General features: G+C 45.1%; 1 protein-coding gene across 2 annotated transcripts in view; it reads left to right on the top strand.

The window, feature by feature from the left end:
* The window catches only part of LOC126419619 (EF-hand calcium-binding domain-containing protein 4A-like), a 759,654-nt gene that overhangs the window by 674,251 nt on the left and 63,954 nt on the right, over positions 1 to 21,449 (top strand). For both annotated transcript variants that reach the window (XM_050086810.1, XM_050086818.1), the window contains one exon: positions 13,719 to 13,953. In XM_050086810.1, the coding sequence (XP_049942767.1) occupies positions 13,719 to 13,953 (235 nt within the window). The remainder of the gene's footprint in view (positions 1 to 13,718; positions 13,954 to 21,449) is intronic.

The following is a 21,449-nucleotide window of genomic DNA, read 5'->3' as shown; positions in this document are numbered from 1 at the left end:
ATTCCTAGTAACTCCTCAGTTTTGTCCTGAGTGGTAGGGAGGTCTGGGAAGGAGTCTAAACAGCCTCGTAAGGTCAGATCAGGAGCTGCTTGAACTCAGAAGCAGCGCCGCCATCAGGATTCACCCACTGGCAGTGACGACTGGAAGGATTGGCGACACGCTGTCACATTCCCCACGATCATGGATGGCTCCTCGTTATGTCTTGCAGGCAGTCGTCGGCCACGCGGAACAGGTCTAATCAATGAGTGGTGTCTTCACATACGTAACACGATAGTAAACAACAGGGAATATTCAATGACACACCAGGCCCTCTGAACGGAAGTTTCTTATTTTTAACTTGGAATGAGATAAGTTAAGTAGTCCAACTGAAGATAACGACCGTACTATGTCTAGTTTTACTTCGGCCCAGCTTAGTTCGTTCTATTCTTTGTCATTCCATCAAAATGGATCCACAACTAAACGAAGAAAACACTTCTAATCGCTTGAGAGCTCGATGAATGCGTAAGTTACATTTAGAGGCTGAACGCTCGTAAGCTGCAATACGAACAAGTTTTCATACTGGCATTGTAAAATTAAGAACGTGAACATTACCGTGGCAGTTACAACTGGAAGGAACGTTTAACATTATGACTAGCAGGCACACCAGTGGGCCCGAACTGCAAAACAAGTACTGGGTATAGTTTTTTAATTATTACTTCTTGTAGCCAAAGTCCGAAATGACAGCACGCATCTTCTGTAGACTGTGCTCATCGTATGCTAAGACTTACGCAAATTGTGTGGCAGAAACTCGTAATAATTAAACAGCGAATTAATTTTATTATGCAGTTTTTTTTTCGGAAAAATGTTTCATGCAGCTCTCCTCGCCAGCTTAACCTGTACGAATCCCTTCATCTCTGTGTGACTATTGCAGCCTATATCCATTCGGCTGTGCTTACTGTATTCGCTCTCCCTGTACAATTTTATGCCCCACACAGCAGCAGGATTTGTGATATCAACCTATCCCTACAAGCAGTCTAGTTTTTTTGATGAATTTTTTTTTTAAATCAAAAAGCTCTTTCCCTTCCAGTACATTCCCAACCTCAAAATCAGTCATCTACATCTCATCTTCAGCATTCTCGTGTAGAATAACATTTGAAAAACTTTTATTTTATTCTTGCTGAAAGGTTTATCGTCCTTGTTTCACTTACATATGAGAGTACATTTCAGATAAATATTGTAAGAAAAGACATGCTAGTGCTTTAAGTCTTCCTACTGGCATTCTGCTCTTTGGCCATCGTCAGTTATTTTGCTGCCCAAATAGCATATTTCATCTACTAACTTTAGTGTCTCATTTCCTAAGTTAACATCCTCGGCTCCGCCTCATGACTACATTGCGTTACCTATGTTCTAATGTTCTTAATGGTCGTCCTATTACCTTTTTTAAAGACGTTATCCATTTCGTACAACTGGTCTTCCACGCCCCTTGCCGTCTCAGAATAAAAATGCACAGTCATTCCTTAAACTTTTTGTTTTTCCTGTCTGAACTTTTGTTCCTTTTTCTGGTCAGCATATGGTGATGTACACTGCAAGATACGGGCGACATCGCTGGACTTGGGCCTATCACACGACTCGTGGCTTTGCAGTGGGCCCCTTCATTAGTGGTGGTTTTCTGCCACTACAGCTTGACTTAGAGTGCCTAATGAACGGCCGCTGTAAAACTACTGGAAAAGTCTGAGGCAGCTGTACGCCACATTAATCATTTACATTTTTCGTTTCTACTGGTCGACCTGTCCTCATGGACGAACAATGTGTGTGACGCAGTCAGCGGCTGCGTCGTATAAAAAACTGTTGTCCTGCTGTGGGAGAGGTGGAGTTCGGTCGGAGTTCCTTGCTGTCCCAAGTGGAAACCGCCAGTTTCCCTGGGCTGTGTGTTCCTGATTGTAGCGAGGGAGCCGAGAGTCCTGCATCCGGCCTGCTGATACGCAGATGTGCGTCACGCACTGCAAATACCAAGTGGAGCCCGTGACTCACCACGGGACCACGAGGTCAGCTCTGGCAGGAGAGGAACAGCCGAAGCCGACGTACAGTGTGAGTGCCGTTGTCATCCGTAGACCAGGACTCGACGCCGTTAACTAAACTAAAAGTGCACAAATTACTAATTTCACTTCGTGATGGGCAACGACAAATAAATCGTTTGTTCTCGCTGGCGTGGTCAAACATCGACCGAAATTCCGCCATGCCGTCTTTGACAAAAGAAATCTTATTGCCCACGGTGATTTTTAAATATTTTAGTTATCACTGTACGCCTGGTTCCCGCAGAGGTTCGAGTCCTCCCTCGGGTATGGGTGTGTGTGTGTGTTTGTCCTTAGGATAATTTAGGTTAAGTAGTTCAAAAATGGTTCAAATGGCTCTGAGCACTATGGGACTTAACATCTCAGGTCATCAGTCCCCTAGAACTTAGAACTACTTAAACCTAACTAACCTAAGGACATCACACACATCCATGCCCGAGACAGGAATCGAACCTGCGACCGTAGCGGTCGCGCGGTTCCAGACTGAACCGCCTAGAAACGCTCGGGCACCAGGGCCGGCGGTTAAGTAGTGTGTAAGCTTCGGGACTGATGACCTTAGGAGTTAAGTCCCGTAAGATGTCACACGCATTGTAAATATTTTAGCTACCATGACGCAGAGAAGATTTAAACGAAAGAAGGCATTATAAATGAAATTAAATCCAAACAAAATAACAATTGCAGTAACATGGATGAAAATACAAAATGGTAAAAAGGAAGAAATTAAATCGGAGTAAGTAAATAAAAATAATTGAAGCCATCTGGATAAATAGTGCAGATGAAAAAAGAATGAAAAGAAGAAAAGTGGGAGCGAATGAAAAAGTTAGTACTGTGATTCAAATGACGTGGCGAAGGATTAAAATAAAAAATATATAAATTTAAACCAGTTAATTGAATAAAAATAATATAAATCTGTAGATAAATGATAGGCAACGACAAATAAATTGTTTGTTCTCGCTGGCGTGGTGAAACATCGTCCGAAAGTCCGTCATGCCTGCTTTGATAGCCGGACGCTGTGGCCGAGCGGTTCTAGGCGCTGAACCGCGCGACTGCTACGGTCGCAGGTTCGAGTACTGCCTCGGGCATAGATGTGTGTGATCTCCTTAGGTTAGTTAGGTTTAAGTAGTTGGTTGGTTGGTTTGGGGAAGGAGACCAGACAGCGTGGTCATCGGTCTCATCGGAATAGGGAAGGATGGGGAAGGAAGTCGGCCGTGCCCTTTCAAAGGAACCATCCCGGCATTTGCCTGGAGTGATTTAGGGAAATCACGGAAAACCTAAATCAGGATGGCCGGACGCGGGATTGAACCGTCGTCCTTCCGAATGCGAGTCCAGTTTAAGTAGTTCTAAGGTCTGGGGGACTGATGGCATCAGAAGTTAAGTCCCATAGTGCTCAGAGCCATTTGAACCATTTGAACCTGCTTTGACAAAAAAATATCTTATTGCCCGCGGTGATTTTGAAATATTTTAGTTATCATGACGCAGAGAAGAATTAGACGAAAGAAGGCATTATACATGAAATTAAATCCGAACAAAATAACAATTGCAATAACATGGATGAAAATACAAAATGGTAAAGAGGAAGAAATTAAATCGAACTAAATATATAAAAATAATTAAAGCCACTTGGATAAATGTTATAGATGAAGAAAGAATGAAAAGAAGAAAAGTGGGAGCGAATGTAAAAGTTAGTACAGTGCTGTGATTAAAATGAGGCGGCAAAGGATTAGAATTAAAAAATATATAAATTTAAACCAGTTAATTGAATAAAAATAATGATTAATTTTTCGATAAATATTATTAAAATGTGTACAGTCTATGTAGCCCGGTCACCGAAGACCAAAAAGGGTTGAATAGGAGAAAAAATTCGTGTAGTCGCAAACTTTCTTTGAATGGTCGGGAAGGGGTCCATGGAAACACTCTAAAAGTCCCCACCGGTGGGATATGAGCGTGGGGATGGGGATGTGTTTAAAGGTCACACTTTTTTAGGTTTTTTTAATATCTCGAAAACCGCGGATGCTAGCGAAAATGTTTCCCAGTACAAAATTAAACTACATCAAATTTCCTACAGGAAAGGGCGGATTCATTTTTTTCACTACGATGTATAATTTCCGCATCGCAGGGGATGGAGAAATCGGAATTATTATAGATTTAATGGTACAAAATTAATTTTTTGTGTTAATTGAAGTGGATTAAGAACAAATTTTAAGTTCCGGATAGCCGTATTAAGAAACAAATTATGTTCTGTTGTAAAAGGATTGAGGGTGGGAGTGGGGGATAGAAGCTTAAGGTAAGGTAGCTCGCCGGGTTGTCATGCGCCTACCTCTTTCATAGGTCTGGAAACTGAAGAGTTACCAGCTGATTCCTTGCTCTCTCTATACCACTATCTGAAGCAACTACGTGGTGTTTCACAAAGTTGTGCCAGCCCTCGGCAGCGCGCTTATGAATCGCTACTCGCTAGTGTTTATTTTTCGCAAAGTGCGTTAACAGTACACGAAATAGTAGCTGATAATACTAACACAGGAAATGCAAACGGACGGACTCTACATAAAACTTTGCACACTCTTCTACACGGTACACGAAAATTTCTGTACAGCAGCCATAGCGCTCTTCTGGGAAAGACGACTTCCCCCAACATTACCGAAGCTCAACTTTAGTTTACAGACTAAACCTTCCCAGCATTGCCTGTCCACTTCTGCGTGAACAGACAAAATAACCTGAATTAGCTCCTGTTCATACAGCGCAGTTATTGGCAGTGTATTAAACGAGTATGTATTTGCAGTTGTTAATTGAGCTCTTACGTGAAAAAGCACGGCAGCTGGGCCTCTCAGATGTCTACCACACTGAGGAGCCTGTCCTACGTGTAACATGCTGTCAATATTTTTTGGCAATGTCGATTTTATTGTCTCTAGTACCACTGGCCGGGATACTTTTCATGGCGTGAGGGGTTTCAAATTCATCACCCCAGTGTAAGCTCTTCCAACATCTGAAGAATCCCAGAGACTTAAACTGTCTCCCTCTGCAACACCAGTAGGTCACCTACGTGTTAAGGAATTTCAGTCAAGCAATGCATACAGCAGATCATTGTTCTAGACTTCAACACTCCAACAGACGTACTCACACCACCTTGTAAGACATACTGTGGATGTGTGGTATGCGTCCACTTAGTGCAGTCCACTCTAAAGGTGCCAGCAATTCCTGAATAGATAAGATTTGTGCAGTCTAACAGTGAGAAAGCCGACCGTGGTGGCCGAGCGGTTCTAGGCGCTACAAAATAATGGCTCTCAGCACTATGGGACTTAACATCTGAGATCATGAGTCCTCTAGAAGTTAGAACTACCTAAACCTAACTAACCTAAGGACATCACACACATCCATACCAGAGGCAGGATTCGAACCTGCGACCGTAGGGGTTGCGTGGTTCCAGACTGTACCGCGTAGGCCGGCCGCTGTGGCCGAGCGGTTCTAGGCGCTTCAGTCTGGAACCATGCGACCGTTACGGTCGCAGGTTCGAATCCTGCCTCGGGTATGGATGTGTGTGATGTCTTTACGTTAGTTAGGTTTAAGTAGTTCTAAGTTCTAGAGGACTGATGACCTCAGAAGTTAAGTCCCATAGTGGTCAGGCCATTTGAACGAATGGTGAGAAAAGTGCACTAACTTTCTGGTCATTCCTTAATTCACCACCAAGCGAGTACAAGACAATTACACTGCTTTACAATGCGATAGACAGCAGCTAGGTGCCACATTTAATAGTCCTATCTCTTTCCAGCCAAGACTACATACGTCACACTTACAAATTAAAACACTTCTCAGCCATTGTTTATAGGAACGTGTTTCACATAAAAGCTGACTTAGCAACTGCAAATATGTACTCAGCTGAAAATAACTCAGTTATCTCGTATAAACTCGAGCTCTGTCAAGAGAAGAAACCAGCAAATGCTGGGGAGGTACAATCTGTCTGTAAACTAAAAACCGGGGAGCGCTCGTGGTGCAGGAAGTTGCCTTTCCCGGAAAAAAACGCTAAAGAATAGCAGCTCTACAGGATGACTAAGAATCTGTTTCCCCTGTGCATTGTAGTACAGTACGCAGAGTTTTACGCAGTCTTCCCATATGCATTCTTACGTTAGTGTTATTCAAGAAAATGGCTGAAATGGCTCTGAGCACTATGGGACCTAACTTCTGACGTCACAGTCCTCTAGAACTTAGAACTACTTAAACCTAACTAACATAAGGACATCACGCACATCCATGCCCGAGGCAGGATTCGAACCTGTGACCGTATCGGTCGCGCTGTTCCAGACTGTAGCGCCTACAACCGCTCGGCCACGTCGGCCGGCGTTAGTGTTATTATTAGCTTATATAGCTATAGCTGTATTCCACGTCGTGTTAACCAGTTTTATGGAAAATAAACAGCTCCGAGCATGCGTGGGCACTGCGTCACCAGTGAGTCATATGGCGCACTGCGGGGGATCGGTGCAAGTTCGTTAAAAACGCTGCAGTTGCCTCTTCTCACGCACTGGGGTAGATAGAGTGGGGAATCAGCTTCTCACTCATCAGTTTCCAGACATATGAAGGAGGGAAGTTCATGATGACAATCCGGCAGCCTACCATCCCTCGCTCTTCTGACCCCCCCCCCCCCCCCACCCACCCAACCGTCCACCCTGTTACACCACCTCCAGAACGTAATTTATCCCTTAACTTAGCTCTGCTACACTTAGTCGTGCTACACGTATTTAATATGTGTTCTTAATCCATTTCATTTAACAGTAAAGAGTAATTTAATACCATAAAAACACCGTTGCTAATAATCTGCAAATTTTCGATGCTTAAAATAGTAACCATAGTGAAACAATGAGTCGGATCTTTCCTGTAGGAAGTTTGTCGTAGTTTCGTTTTTTAGTGGGAAACATTTTCACCAGAATCCGCAGTTAGAAAAAACAGCCTAAAAAGTGACCTTTAAACGCGCCTCCCCATCCTCACGATCACAACCCAACTGTTAATATTTTTAGTATGTTGTTCATGGCCCACTCCTATACCACCGTACAAATATTTGCGCCTACTCCAATCTTTTTACCTTAATTTTCCTTCGTTGACTGGACTACTGAGGAAACTCGAACCCGTAACCCGCAGCGTAGGTACTGGCTAAATAACTTAACCGATAGGCTGTAGCGGCGTTTAAAAGATTAGTGTTTTCAAGGCTCTGTATGATCACGACGAATTGTTTTTTGCTGATTACTCGCGAAACACGGCCCACCAAGGTGAATGGCGGTTGGATGTGATACTTGAGACCATAACGTACTCCACCACGTCGTGGGCCCCAAAATGTCGATTCCACCCTGTGGGACCTCCATTCAGCAAGAATATAAAACTATCAACTTCTTCAATGTTAATATGTGATATCAAAATACATTATTAACTGAAGTGAACTACAGAATAAAGACAAAAGAACTTTAGGATCTCGTGGCTGCCTGACAGTTAAAAACAGCAAGGGTAGCCAAGTTGACCTTGTTGGATACGCAAAGGGACATGATATGCAGCAAACCGCGCGGAGTGGCCGCGTGGTTGGAGGCGCAATGTCACGAATTGCGCGGCCCCTTCCGCCGGAGGTCTGAGTGCTTTCTCGGGCATGGATGTGTGTGTTGTTCTTAGCATAGGTGAAGTTACTTTAAGTAGTGTGTATGTCTAGGGCTCGTTGACCTCAGCAGTTTGGTCCCTTAGGAATTCACACATTTGAATATGCAGCAGCACATGTGACAACTCGTGAGCCTTTATATCCACTGTCCGATGACAAAAGGCAGTTTTACAAGAACACACTACTACATATGCGTGTGCTACTCAACAGAGGATGCGACCAAATCTAGGTCCGTCGAACATACATCTCCCTACGTCAACAAAGGAACCATCTGACATGAAGAGTCTGAATGGGAGCTACTCGTAATTTGAGGTGGTACTTTAGAAAGATACGTTAATGAGATTATCGTGTCCGTGAACAATTTATTTGGGACCAATTGAGGTAACTTGGGCAAAATTGTCAACCTGCAATTGAGACCCTGCAAGTGCTTGCCATGTAACATATACGTAAAATGTGAAGACATGCAATACACAAAGTTGACCACTTCTTGAAATTAAATCATCGTCTGTTTTGTTAGGAAGAGCAGCAACAGAACTGTTACCATGAATCATTTTTTGTTTGGAATGCGAATGTCTTCAGACATACGTGACCTACAAAAAGCTGTAATGATTTTCTTACTTCCATTCGATATTGTCGCACGGTATCAGATTTTGGGATAAATACACGTCAAACAACACCAAACGCTCGTGGATTCGAACGAGTGCATTACGAATTATTTGTGGTGTGAGCTCAAGAAAGTCGTGCAGAAGTTTGTTCAAGCAACTTCATGTGCTACCTGTTACTTCTGAGTATATTTATTTCTTAATAAAACACATATTTCTTTCAAGCGAACAGCTTAGTTCACGGAATTCGAAAGAGAACCAATCATTATAAAGTCACCTACTTTGATCCAGAAAGGTGTCTATTATTCAGGGACAACCATTTTCAATAGCTTAACGATAGCCTAGAGAATTAACGTGTGGCCAACCCCTTCTACATCAGTGATTAATTTCTTGGCATAACCGGTTGATGTATTTACCCTTGCCCATATCCTGCTACAAGATCGCTGTGCAATATCAGACTTTGGTGAAGCTTTAGTGCAGTAATGCAATGCCTTGCAAGCTCTCTTTTTTGCGATCTGTTGATACATCAACCTTGGTAATATATAAGTGTGGATGTACAGGATTATTACAAATGATTGAAGCGATTTCACAGCTCTACAATAACTTTATTATTTGAGATATTTTCACAATGCTTTGCACACACATACAAAAACTCAAAAAGTTTTTTTAGGCATTCACAAATGTTCGATATGTGCCCCTTTAGTGATTCGGCAGACATCAAGCCGATAATCAAGTTCCTTCCACACTCGGCGCAGCATGTCCCCAACAATGAGTTCGAAAGCATCGTTGATGCGAGCTCGCAGTTCTGGCACGTTTCTTGGTAGAGGAGGTTTAAAGACTGAATCTTTCACATAACCCCACAGAAAGAAATCGCATGGGGTTAAGTCGGGAGATCGTGGAGGCCATGACATGAATTGCTGATGATGATCTCCACCACGACCGATCCATCGGTTTTCCAATCTCCTGTTTAAGAAATGCCGAACATCATGATGGAAGTGCGGTGGAGCACCATCCTGTTGAAAGATGAAGTCGGCGCTGTCGGTCTCCAGTTGTGGCATGAGCCAATTTTCCAGCATGTCCAGATACACATGTCCTGTAACGTTTTTTTCGCAGAAGAAAAAGGAGCCGTCAACTTTAAACCGTGAGATTGCACAAAGCACGTTAACTTTTGGTGAATTGCGAATTTGCCACACGAATGCGTGAGGATTTTCTACCGCCCAGATTCGCACATTGTGTCTGTTCACTTCACCATTAAGAAAAAAATGTTGCTTCATCACTGAAAACAAGTTTCGCACTGAACGCATCCTCTTCCATGAGCTGTTGCTACCGCGCCGAAAATTCAGAGCGTTTGACTTTGTCATCGGGTGTCAGGGCTTGTAGCAGTTGTAAACGGTAAGGCTTCTGCTTTAGCCATTTCCGTAAAATTTTCCAAACCGTCGCCTGTGGTACGTTAGGTCCCTGCTTGCTTTATTCGTCAACTTCCGCGGGCTACGCGTGAAACTTGCCCGCACGCGTTCAACCGTTTCTTCGCTCACTGCAGGCCGACCCGTTGATTTCCCCTTACAGAGGCATCCAGAAGCTTTAAACTGCGCATACCATCGCCGAATGGAGTTAGCAGTTGGTGGATCTTTGTTGAACTTCGTCCTGAAGTGTCGTTGCACTGTTATGACTGCCTGATGTGAGTGCATTTCAAGCACGACATACGCTTTCTCGGCTCCTGTCGCCATTTTGTCTCACTGCGCTCTCGAGCGCTCTGGCGGCAGAAACCTGAAGTGCGGCTTCAGCTGAACAAAACTTTATGAGTTTTTCTAGGTATCTGTAGTGTGTCGTGACCATATGTCAATGAATGGAGCTACAGTGAATTCATGAAATCGCTTCAATCATTTGTTATAGCCCTGTATATGCGTACTGCAGCAACTCGAGTTGGCGCGGACTCGTCATACTGAGCCACGCTGCCTCGATTGGCGTCCACGATTGTGAAAATGTTGCCGATGCAGGGTGCTGTGCACGAACCAACCCCTCGATTATGTCCCGTAAATATGCGGTGGGATTCACGCCGGCCCATCACGGTGGCGAAATCATTCGTTCGAATTGTCGAGAATGTTCTACAGTCGCGAACAATTGCGGCGCGCTGCCATGATGCATTGTCATCAATAAAAATTCCACTGTTGCCTGGGAACATGAAGCCAATGAATGCCTGCATGTGATCTCCATGTAGCCGAACATAACCATTTCGAATCAATGATGGGTTCTGTTGGACCAGATGATAGAGTCCATTCCTTGTAAGCACTGACCCCACCGTTATGGAGTCACCACCAACTTGCACAGTGCCTTGTTGACAAGTTGGAACTACGCCGTCGTGGAGTCTGCGCCACACTCGAACCCTACCACCAGCTCTTACTAACTGAGGTCGACACCAGCCTCACCAGAGCACGATTTTACAGTCGTCCAGGGTCCAACTGATATGGTCACGAGCCCAGGAAATGTGCTCATGCAGTGTCCTGCTGTTAGCAAAGTCACTCGCGTCGGTCGTCTGCTGCCATGGCCCATTAACGCCCAATTTTACTGCCCTGTCCCAACGGAAACGTTCGCCGTATGCACCACATTGATTTCTGCTGTTATTTCACGCAGTATTGCTTTTCAACTCTACGCAGACGCTGTTGTTCGTGGTCGTTACGTGGGGGTCGGCGGCCACTGCGTTTTTCATACCGCGCTCTTTCCGCTGTGGATCACGGAATACTGAATTCCGTGACGATTTTCGAAATGTAATGTCCCATGCGTCTAGTTGTACCATTCCGCGTTCGAAGTCGCGTAATGACCGTCGTCTGCCCATAGTCACATCGGACACCTTTTCAGTGAATCCCCTGAGTACAAATGACGGCTCCGCCGATGCACTGTCCCTTTTACACCTTTAATACGTTTTTTGATTCCAGTCTCTGATCTCAATATCAATTCTTTAGACGATGACCGGTTTCAGTCCGTAATGACCATCCTCAGATCTTTTTTACACCATGTCCTAAGGTGATAAGGCCATAATGGCAGCGTCAAAACATATAAATATAATCAGCACAGCATCGTCACACGGATCTAAAATAAGGTGTAGAATAGGCCACATCGTCCACATAGTGCTTATTGCAACTGGCTGCTCACATTTACACCTTGTGTACGCGATACTAACGTCACTTGTGCATATGCACATCGCTATCCCATGTCGTCGCCTCATTGTATTTCCTTGTGTATTTTGGAGTTTTGCCGTCAGCCTCTGACGTCGACATACTGGAAGAAGAGGTACTTCAGGGAAGACTGTCTCAGAAGCAGCGCTGTTTATGGCTGGTACTAGCGACCCCTTGCGTTATTTTACTGCTGCCAGGCTGCTGGTGCAATGCTCGTTTCCGAGCGGCGCTTGCGAGCTGACGTATCCGGGCTTTCGACCCGTCTGTCCTCTGTGGCGCAGCGCGGGACCCTGAACCCACGTCCCCTGTGAGCGATGTCTGCTGGCGCTGTTGACACAAACACCCAGACTCGGCACAGTGCCCTGGCAGGCATAACGGAAGAAAGAATGCAGCTTCATTGTCACATCTCCCCGCCTCGTACCACTGTGGTCTAAATGTACGGAAAGATCATGTGCCCTGCACAGTCACCTGTACTCTTGAGAGCCGCAATGTGCTGCGTGGTGGGGTGAAGGGGAGTGGCTTTTAACGTAGCACCATCACCCCTGCACCCCCTATTCCATTCGCAGTAGGTACGTAGAGTCGGTACGTGCCCGTCTGTATGAACCCTTCCCTGACTGTAGGAGCGTGGTCGTGACGCAAGACGAATGTTACATATTAGAGGAAGTTCTATTAGTTCTGGACTCGTTTTGGGACGCATCCGGTCGTCGACGATGCACATATAATCGTTTTGCAACTCCTCGCTCTCCAGTTTGTCGAGCGTTTTTGTGACGTTCAAGGCGACTAAACAAACACGTGACGAATCGAGCAGTTCTTTGTTTTTTTTTTTTTTTTTTTTTTTTTTTTTTTTTCCTCCGTCCGTCCAGCCTGGTGATTTTCCCAAACCAACAAACAATACTTAGGAATCAGTAGAACGATTACTTCCTGTCCGAACTTTAGATTTAACCTGTCTGTTCATAAGACACTATGATCCCCAGTTTTCAAGCCCTCGAACATTCCTGTTTATATGAAACCTGACCCATAAATGGGCAGACTATCCCATGGTGACATGAACTTCCTCATAGCGCAACGGAATTAACTAGAGGGTGGTGGTGGTGTTACCATAAGCTAAACCAAGAGAAAACTGAAATAATTATCCTTAAAACAGATCTCTTGTAACTACTACTATCCGCTTATGTCAATAACGCCTTATAGGTGCAATTCGTGCAGCACAAAGTAATATATGTAAACTCTGTATTCTGCAACACCTCATGAACTGAAAAGATCTGAGCCAGTGGGACAGCAAAATATTGAAGTCTCCATCGCTGCAACAACGCACTTTGAAGTTCTACTGCAACACTAACGTATCTGGATAATTGAAAATTTCTCCCAGTTTTCTCAAGACATGACGAGTAAGCCCAAAGAAAGAAGCTTCCACAGCTAGACAGTACTAGACCAGATCTTCTTCTAGATTTTTATCCACTATTGTAGTTCTGCCTATTTTGTTTTTGCTACTTCCTCCATAAAACCGTACTTCATGATGGAGAACTTCGTTAAGTCTTTTTTTCCCAACCCATCTTCTTTAAGTTATATCACAAAGTAAATTCAAGATAAAAAAAGCGACCTTCCTTCGTAAGCAAAGTAGGTTTTTTATTTTCCTGCTTCCCACTCGACGGATCTTCCGTTCGAGTGACGGTTGCTGTTAATGGTCACATCTCTAGTTCTTGCCGTTTGCTTGTTGCTTGAAATGGCTGTGAGCGTCTTTTAGCCGTTATATGAGATACTCGTATCTTATAGGACCGGCTGTCCGCCCCGATAGCTGAGTGGTCAGCGTGACGGATCGTTGTCCTACAGGCCCGGGTTCGATTGCCGGCTGGGTCGGGGATTTTCTCCGCTCAGGAACTGGGTGTTGTGCTTCCTTCATCATCATTTCATCCCCATCCGGCGCTCAGGTCGCCCAATGTGGCGTAGAATGTAATAAGACCTGCACCAAGGCGGCCGGACCTGCCCCGCAAGGGGCCTCCCGGCCAATGACACCAAACGCTCATTTCCATTTCCATAGGACAGGCTGCGCGTATGATTGACAAGAGGCCGCTTTTATCTCGGATACACTGCACAAACCACTACCTACGGGGTAGAATTAGAGCTAAAACTAAAGCACCATTATGTAGAGGGCGTTCGGTGTATTGCAACGACCTGTACAACTACATAAGAGCCAGTTTTTTTTAGAAAGCAGTACTTAAGTGGACAAAGTGTAAATGGCTAGTGTGGTGTCTGGTGTGTGCCGTAGGTGACTTCCTGCGCACGCAGCGACGGCCGCCGAGCCGGGAGGCGCAGCTTCGATCCCTGGACGAAGCGGACTCTGGCGTGGGCATGCCCTGCGGCGCGCGGCCCTCCGGCTACCATGACGCGGACGTCGACGGCGACGCGGACGTGGCGCGGGACGACGACGTGGACGACGACGACGACCAGGACCCCATGGAGGCGCTGCTGGCGCAGATCGAGGACACGAGGCTCCTCTCCAGGTGAGCTAGCCAGCTCCCCTTTATACAAGAAGGAACACCCTCACTTTTGCATAAGCGTTCTATGGACATATCTGTGTCAATGCGAACAGGTTGGAGAAACATTCCTGATCTTAATTTCATCCATAGTAAAGATATATTTGGAAATACTTTAGACGTGTTAATAATAATTTTATTAATCAAGTACTCAACCGGTTAGGATTTTGCAGGCGTAACACAAAACGTTTCAGGAATTTACGAGGTGCATTCAAGTTCTAAGGCCTCCGATTTTTTTCTTCTCCGGACTGGAAAGAGATAGAAACATGCGCATTGTTTTTAAATGAGGCCGCGTTCATTGTCAATACGTCCCAGAGATGGCAGCACCGTACGGCAGATGGAATTTTACCGCCAGCGGCGAGAATGAGAACTGTTTTAAATGTGAAACCAATTGAAATTCATCGACAGTTGAAGGAGACATGTGGTGTTGGAGTTACGGATGTGTCGAAAGTGCGTTCGTGGGTGCGACAGTTTAATGAAGGCAGAACATCGTCTGACAACAAACCGAAACAACCTCGGGCTCGCACAAGCCGGTATGACGACATGATCGAGAAAGTGGAGAGAATTGTTTTGGGGGATCGCCGAATGACTGTTGAACAAATCGCCTCCAGAGTTGGCATTTCTGTGGGTTCTGTGCACACAATCCTGCATGACGACCTGAAAAGGGGAAAAGTCTCATCCAGGTGGGTGCCACGAATGCTGACGGACGACCACACGGCTGCCCGTGTGGCATGTTGCCGAGCAATGTTGACGCGCAACGACAGCACGAATGGGACTTTCTTTTCGTCGGTTGTGACAATGGATGAGACGTGGATGCCATTTTTCAATCCAGAAACAAAGCGCCAGTCAGCTCAATGGAAGCACACAGATTCACCGCCACCAAAAAAATTTCGGGTAACCGCCAGTACTGAAAAAATGATGGTGTCCATGTTCTGGGACAGCGAGGGCGTAATCCTTACCAATTGCGTTCCAAAGGGCACTACGGTAACAGGTGCATCCTACGAAAATGTTTTGAAGAACAAATTCCTTCCTGCACTGCAACAAAAACGTCCGGGAAGGGCAGCGCGTGTGCTGTTTCACCAAGACAACGCACCCGCACATCGAGCAAACGTTACGCAACAGTTTCTTCGTGATAACAACTTTGAAGTGATTCCTCATGCTCCCTACTCACCTGACCTGGCTCCTAGTGACTTTTGGCTTTTTCCAACAATGAAAGACACTCTCCGTGGCCGCACATTCACCAGCCGTGCTGCTATTGCCTCAGCGATTTTCCAGTGGTCAAAACAGACTCCTAAAGAAGCCTTCGCTGCTGCCATGGAAACATGGCGTCAGCGTTGTGAAAAATGTGTACGTCTGCAGGGCGATTACGTCGAGAAGTAACGCCAGTTTCATCGATTTCGGGTGAGTAGTTAATTAGAAAAAAATCGGAGGCCTTAGAACTTGAATGCACCTCGTATTCATCGTTTTCGAGTGCTGGGTACGGTGCAGCGTATATGTTGTTCTGTATGTCGTTCCCCAAACAACAAAGTATTTAACCTCTTTCATCAGACTTTGTTTACCCTAAACCAAGTTATGATTTCACGTAACCAAACACTTCCTCTCCTGTGCCAAAACCTCTTCATCTCACAGTAAAACTTACACTAGACGTCTCTGTTACTTTTTGGACACTTCCCAGTCTCTTCTTCGCATGCAGTTTTCACCCTCTACAACTCCCTCGTATTCCGTTGATGTTATTCCTATCACCGTGACCCTTCTTTTTGTCACTGTTTTCCACATGTCCTCAGTGATTCTGTGGAGGACCTCCTCATTCCTTACCAGTCCTCTTACTTCTCAACCTCCTTCTACACCTTCACATCTCAGACGCTTAGGTTCTCTTTTTCTGGTTTTTCCACCGCCCCTCATTCACTCACTTGCAAAGACGTGCTCCAAACGTCCGTTCCCAGAAAGTTCTTCCTCAAATTATGGAAGATGTTTGATACCAGTACAATTCCTTTGGCCAGAAATTTTCTCTGTGTCTGTGCTTGTCTGCTTCTTATGTCACTTTGTTTGTTCAGTCGTGTGCTATTTTGCTCCCAAAGTAGGATTCCTTCATCTCCTGCCTGTCCCCTAATTTCGATGTTAACGTTATCGCTAATCTCATTTTACTACTGCCCATTGTTTTCGTCTTTCTTTGGTTTACTCTCAATGCATATTAATTCTCAGTAGACTTCACTCCATGTAATCCATCTTCACTTTCACTCAGAATAGCGATGTCATCATCGAATCTTATCATTGTTATCCTTTCATCCTGAGTTTTAAATCCTACATTTCATACTTTCTTTCATTTCCATTAGTGCTTGTACTGTGTACAGTTCAGCACTAGTGGGAAAAAAACTGGATCCGTGTCTTACATGCTTTTTAATCCAAGCATTTCGATTTGTCGTTTTGTTCTTGTTTTTACCTCTTAGTTCTCTTATATATTGCATATTACCCGTCTGTCCCTATGCCTTACGTATATCTTTCTGTGAATTTCAAACGTCTTGCGCCATTTTACATTGTGGAACGCTTTTTTTCTAAGTCGAGAAATGCTACGAACGTGTCTTTCATCTCTGTTTCCTTATGAGATAACTTATAAAAATCTTCGTAGAAAATTCTAGCGTCTTGTTTTTAGAGGGCTACCCATGAACAGAGTTCTTTGCTTTACAATACGGTCCCTGTAGATAGCGCTGTTACAAAAGCAGAGTAGTAAGACACCGCACATAGTTATGTAACTAGTCTTCCTTACCGCACTCCATATGTGAATGGACGAAAAGATGCATTATCATATGGCGCAATAAAAATTACCCTCAGCCATGCGTTTATAATAATCTCTAGCGGATCGCGCGGGTTATGCAGGTGTTCGGTTTGTAATTCAGCTTGCGAGGTTTCATGCGGCCATGTGAGCGAAAAATATCTGTCCGTGACGCTAATTAGTGCATAATTCATAATTAGGAAAATTGAAAGCCAAACAACTAAAACTATTTAAGAAAGCATTACATTGTGTGGTACATATATTAAAGAATATGCTATGCTGTAAGTATGGCGCAATGAAGCCTTTGAAGATTATATATTTTAAAGTGTTTGCCTCTTGATTTAAATTTCTCAGTGTTGATGAGAATCTATTGAAATTGAAACTGCTAGTGGCCGAGCGATTCTAGGCGCTTCAGTCCCGAACCGCGCTGCTGCTACGGTCGCAGGTTCGAATCCTGCCTCGGGCATGGATGTGTGTGATATTCTTAGGTTAGTCAGGTTTTAGTAGCTCTACGTCTAGAGGGCTGATGACCTCAGTTAAGTCCCATAGTGCTTAGAGTCATTTGAACCATTTTTTGAAACGGCTAAATAACTTTTGTGCTAGTATATATTGTTTATCTTCTAGTGTTCATTGAGTGACTGAGGAAATTCGTTTTGAATGAGGCCACGTTTTGTCCCACAAATTCCACGAGGAATTATATGTACAGGGACGGTACAGGAGTGTGTGCTGATCTGGAACTTGCTGGCAGATTAAAATTCATTCTGGAAACTATTCCCCAGCCAGTGGAAGCCATGTCTCCGCAATATCCCGTCTCGCAGGATTGCTTGTCCCACCAAGAATGTTGGAGAACGTTTGTGCAGTTTGCAACGGAGGAGACGAGGCACTGGCTGGAGTGAAGGATAGCTGTGAGCGCGGATGGTGAGACGCGTTTGGAGAGTCGAGTCTGTAGGGTACTTGTCCGCGAAAGTCCCAGATTCGAGATCCGGTACGGCACACAGTTTCAATCTGTCAGGAATTCCATATCAGCGCACGCTTTGCTGCATAGTGGAAGTTCATTCTGTGAACAGTATTTAGTTTCTGACAAGTCCCCGAATATAATACTTCCAAGGAATTTCTTCATCCGTCTTCACTCCTAATAATTTAAAGTCTTGGACTTCATTGATAATGTGATAACCTTCTGACAGTAAACACTGGGCTACCACAAGATTCCATGTCAAACACTACCTGTGGCGTTTTGTCCCAGTGAAGCCTATATGTGTTTTGAGTTAGCCACGATTTAACACTGTCTGCTATACTGTTCGTTAAGTCGTTTTCAGATCTAAGAAATTATTTCACTGGCCATGTTCAGTGGCAGATAACTGATTTTTATTGAGAAAAGGAACAGTCCAGAGCACAATACCGTCGCGTCCTCTAATTTACAGCGCCCGTTCTTAGACGTCGGAGGGCAATCTTCCGTTCCCTGTTTTCCTGATACGAAGTGTATTACTGAGTCACTTCCGTAGCTGAGCTTTCAGCAAGTCTGCCTTGTGAGATTCGCGACACGAAAACACTCTCAAAATGGTTCAAATGGCTATGAGCACTATGGGACTTAACATCTGAGGTCATCAGTCCCCTAGAACTTAGAACTACTGAAACCTAACTAACCTAAGGACATCACTCACATCCATGGCCGAGGCAGGATTCGGACCTGCGACCGTTGCTGTCGCGCGGTTCCAAACTGAAGCGCCTAGAGGCGCTCGGCCACAGCGGCCGGCAGACTCTCACTGCCACGAAGTTTTTCGTTAGTGAGAGAACCGGAACGTGATGCACTCACGCGAGTGGTGCCAGCTGGGAAAACACTGAAATGAGCAGCATCAGCACGAGTGTCTGAAAAAGTGATAACAGGTGCGAGAGCGCAGTGACGATGCCGTGCACCCCCCCCCCCCCCCCCTCTCCCTCTCCGTACTACATCCAGATGACGCCATTGCCGGAGGTTCCACACGGCAGCCGGTAGACATCGCATAGCCCTCAGGTTCATGTACCAGTGTTTAGCTTTTCCGCTAAATCCGTATTGCTTTAGTTACTGCGAGTGTATAGCATGCAACACACAATCAAATTCTGTTGTTAATTCAAACAAGATTTCTTGTGTCCTCAGTTAGCCATTTGACCCTGCAACTGCATAAAACAAAATGAAGTGATCGGCTATTTTCGAAAGTCACTTCAGGTGTTACACAGAAGGACATGCAGAGAAAAGTATAACGATTTCAAATCAAATGAAACTATATGGTTCCAGAGACCTTTTCAAGTCCCAAATACCTTTGATGTATATGCGCAGACTGAAGCGATGAATGAAAATTTCTACCAAGGCCGGGTTTCGAACTCGAGACTGTGCTCACCAGGCAGGTGCGCTAACCGCTACACCACCCTGGCACAGTGCCTTTGCACAACTGCACGGACTACCCTAGCATGCGTCCCTCCTCAATTCAAATTCCCATTCACGCCTCACCCCTTCTGATACTCCCCCTTAACACCTAGGTCCCCGGCCGCTGTGGCCGAGCGGTTCTAGGCGCTTCAGTCCGGAAACGCGCGACCGCTACGGTCGCAGGTTCGAAGCCTGCTGCCTCGGGCATGGATGTGTGTGATGTCCTTGGTTTAAGTAGTTCTAAGTTCTAGGGGACTTATGACCTCAGATGTTAAGTCCCATAGTGCTCAGAGCCATTTGAACCATTTGAACACGTAGGCAGAAATTTAAATTCGTCGCTTGCCTGCATGTATACATAAGCTTCTTCTTCTTCTTCTTCTAGTGTCTTTGTGTGCATCTAAATGGGGTTGGCATTGTTACTACGGAATTAGGCATGGTTAATTTAAGGCGGTGACCGGATGCCCTTCACCATTCCACATCTCAGGAGGAAATATGTGTACCACAGGTGTCTCCATGTAGTGATACCCATGTACAGAATCCGAATTTTTTTCAAAGTGTTCGCGAATCTTGTAACTGAGGCGGCATTTGGGAATGAGCCCGGTATTCACCCAGACCGGATGTGGGAAGCCATCTAAAACCTGCATCCAGGCTGGCCGACACACCTTTCCTCGTCGTTAATCCGCCCAGCGGATTCGAACCGGGGCCGGCGCACTGCCCGAATTCCTGAAGCGGCGTGTTTAACGCACTCGGCTATCCAGGCAGGCAAACCACATAATAATAATAATAATAATAATAATAATAATAAGGAGTGCACGTGACATTTCATCCAAGGAGCAGCAGTTGCTGTATAGTGGCTACAGTTAGCGGAACACATGTGCGGCTTTGACGGCCAGCTGACCAGCGCATTACCTACCTCGGGATGCAGATAGACAACCGCCTCAACATGGAGACAACACATCAATAAAGCGGCAAACAAAGGGTGCGCGTTCCTGTCCCAACTACACCCTCTTCTGAAGGGTGAAGGACTCACCTTGAATTGCAAAATGCTTCTCTGGCGCCAACTCATGCTTCCGGTCATTTTGTATGGCTCGGAAGTGTGGTCAATGGCGTCAGACACCTCACTTGCAAGGCTACAACGGCTACAAAATAAAACCTTCAGAGTAATCACAGGTGCTGACAGATACGTCCGCAACACACAAATCAGAGAATTCTTGGATCACCCCACCATCTATTCCCCCATAAAGGAAAAATCTGCCAAACTTTATGTTGTTGTTGTTGTTGTGGTCTTCAGTCCTGAGACTGGTTTGATGCAGCTCTCCATGCTACCCTATCCTCTGCAAGCTTCTTCATCTCCCAGTACTTACTGCAACCCACATCCTCCTGAATCTGCTTAGTGTATACATCTCTTGGTCTCCCTTTAGGATTTTTACCCTCCGCGCTGCCCTCCAATGCTAAATTTGTGATCCCTTGATGCCTCAGAACATGTCCTACTAACCGGTCCCTTCTTTTTGCCAAGTTGTGCCACATACTCCTCTTCTCCCCAATTATATTCAATACTTCTTCATTAGTTATGTGATCTACCCATCTAATCTTCAGCATTCTTCTGTAGCACCACATTTCGAAAGCTTCTATTCTCTTCTTGTCTCAACTATTTATCGTCCATGTTTCACTTCCATACATGGCTACACTCCATACAAATACTTTCAGAAACAACTTCCTGACACTTAAATCTATACTCGATGTTAACAAATTTCTCTTCTTCAGAAACGCTTTCCGTGCTATTGCCAGTCTACATTTTATATCTTGTCTACTTCGACCATCGTCAGTTATTTTGCTCCCCAAATAGCAAAACTCTTTTACTACATTAAGTGTCTTTATGAGAGGACACAAACATCGCCCCATCTACAAAATTGTTAAGGCTTTCGTGGCCACTTGTTGACAAACTGCCTATTGGCTTCTGTCTCGGGTTCTTAGATGAACGTCGGCCGAAGAACCCGAGACAGAAGCCAATAGGCAGTTTGTCATCGTCCCATCTCCTCATTCGAAATTTAGGCTGCGAACATCCAGGCATAAAAGACCTAAACTAACCCTTACGCGCCACTTTAGGGACCTATAAACACACAAACACACACACAAAGCAAACATTTACTCGAAAACACACACACAAACCAAACCACCATCTTCATGAACCCCCTAGAGCATTCCTAGAAGTCAGACGGGCACAGCTCTGTGGTACTTCAGTACAAGAGTACCGACAGAAAGCCTGTGCTGGCCAGCAGGTGCTGCGCCCCC

The sequence above is a fragment of the Schistocerca serialis genome, chromosome 1, assembly GCF_023864345.2.
Source record: "Schistocerca serialis cubense isolate TAMUIC-IGC-003099 chromosome 1, iqSchSeri2.2, whole genome shotgun sequence".
NCBI classification, from domain to species: domain Eukaryota; kingdom Metazoa; phylum Arthropoda; class Insecta; order Orthoptera; family Acrididae; genus Schistocerca; species Schistocerca serialis.
This window is presented reverse-complemented; position numbering and strand designations above follow the sequence as displayed.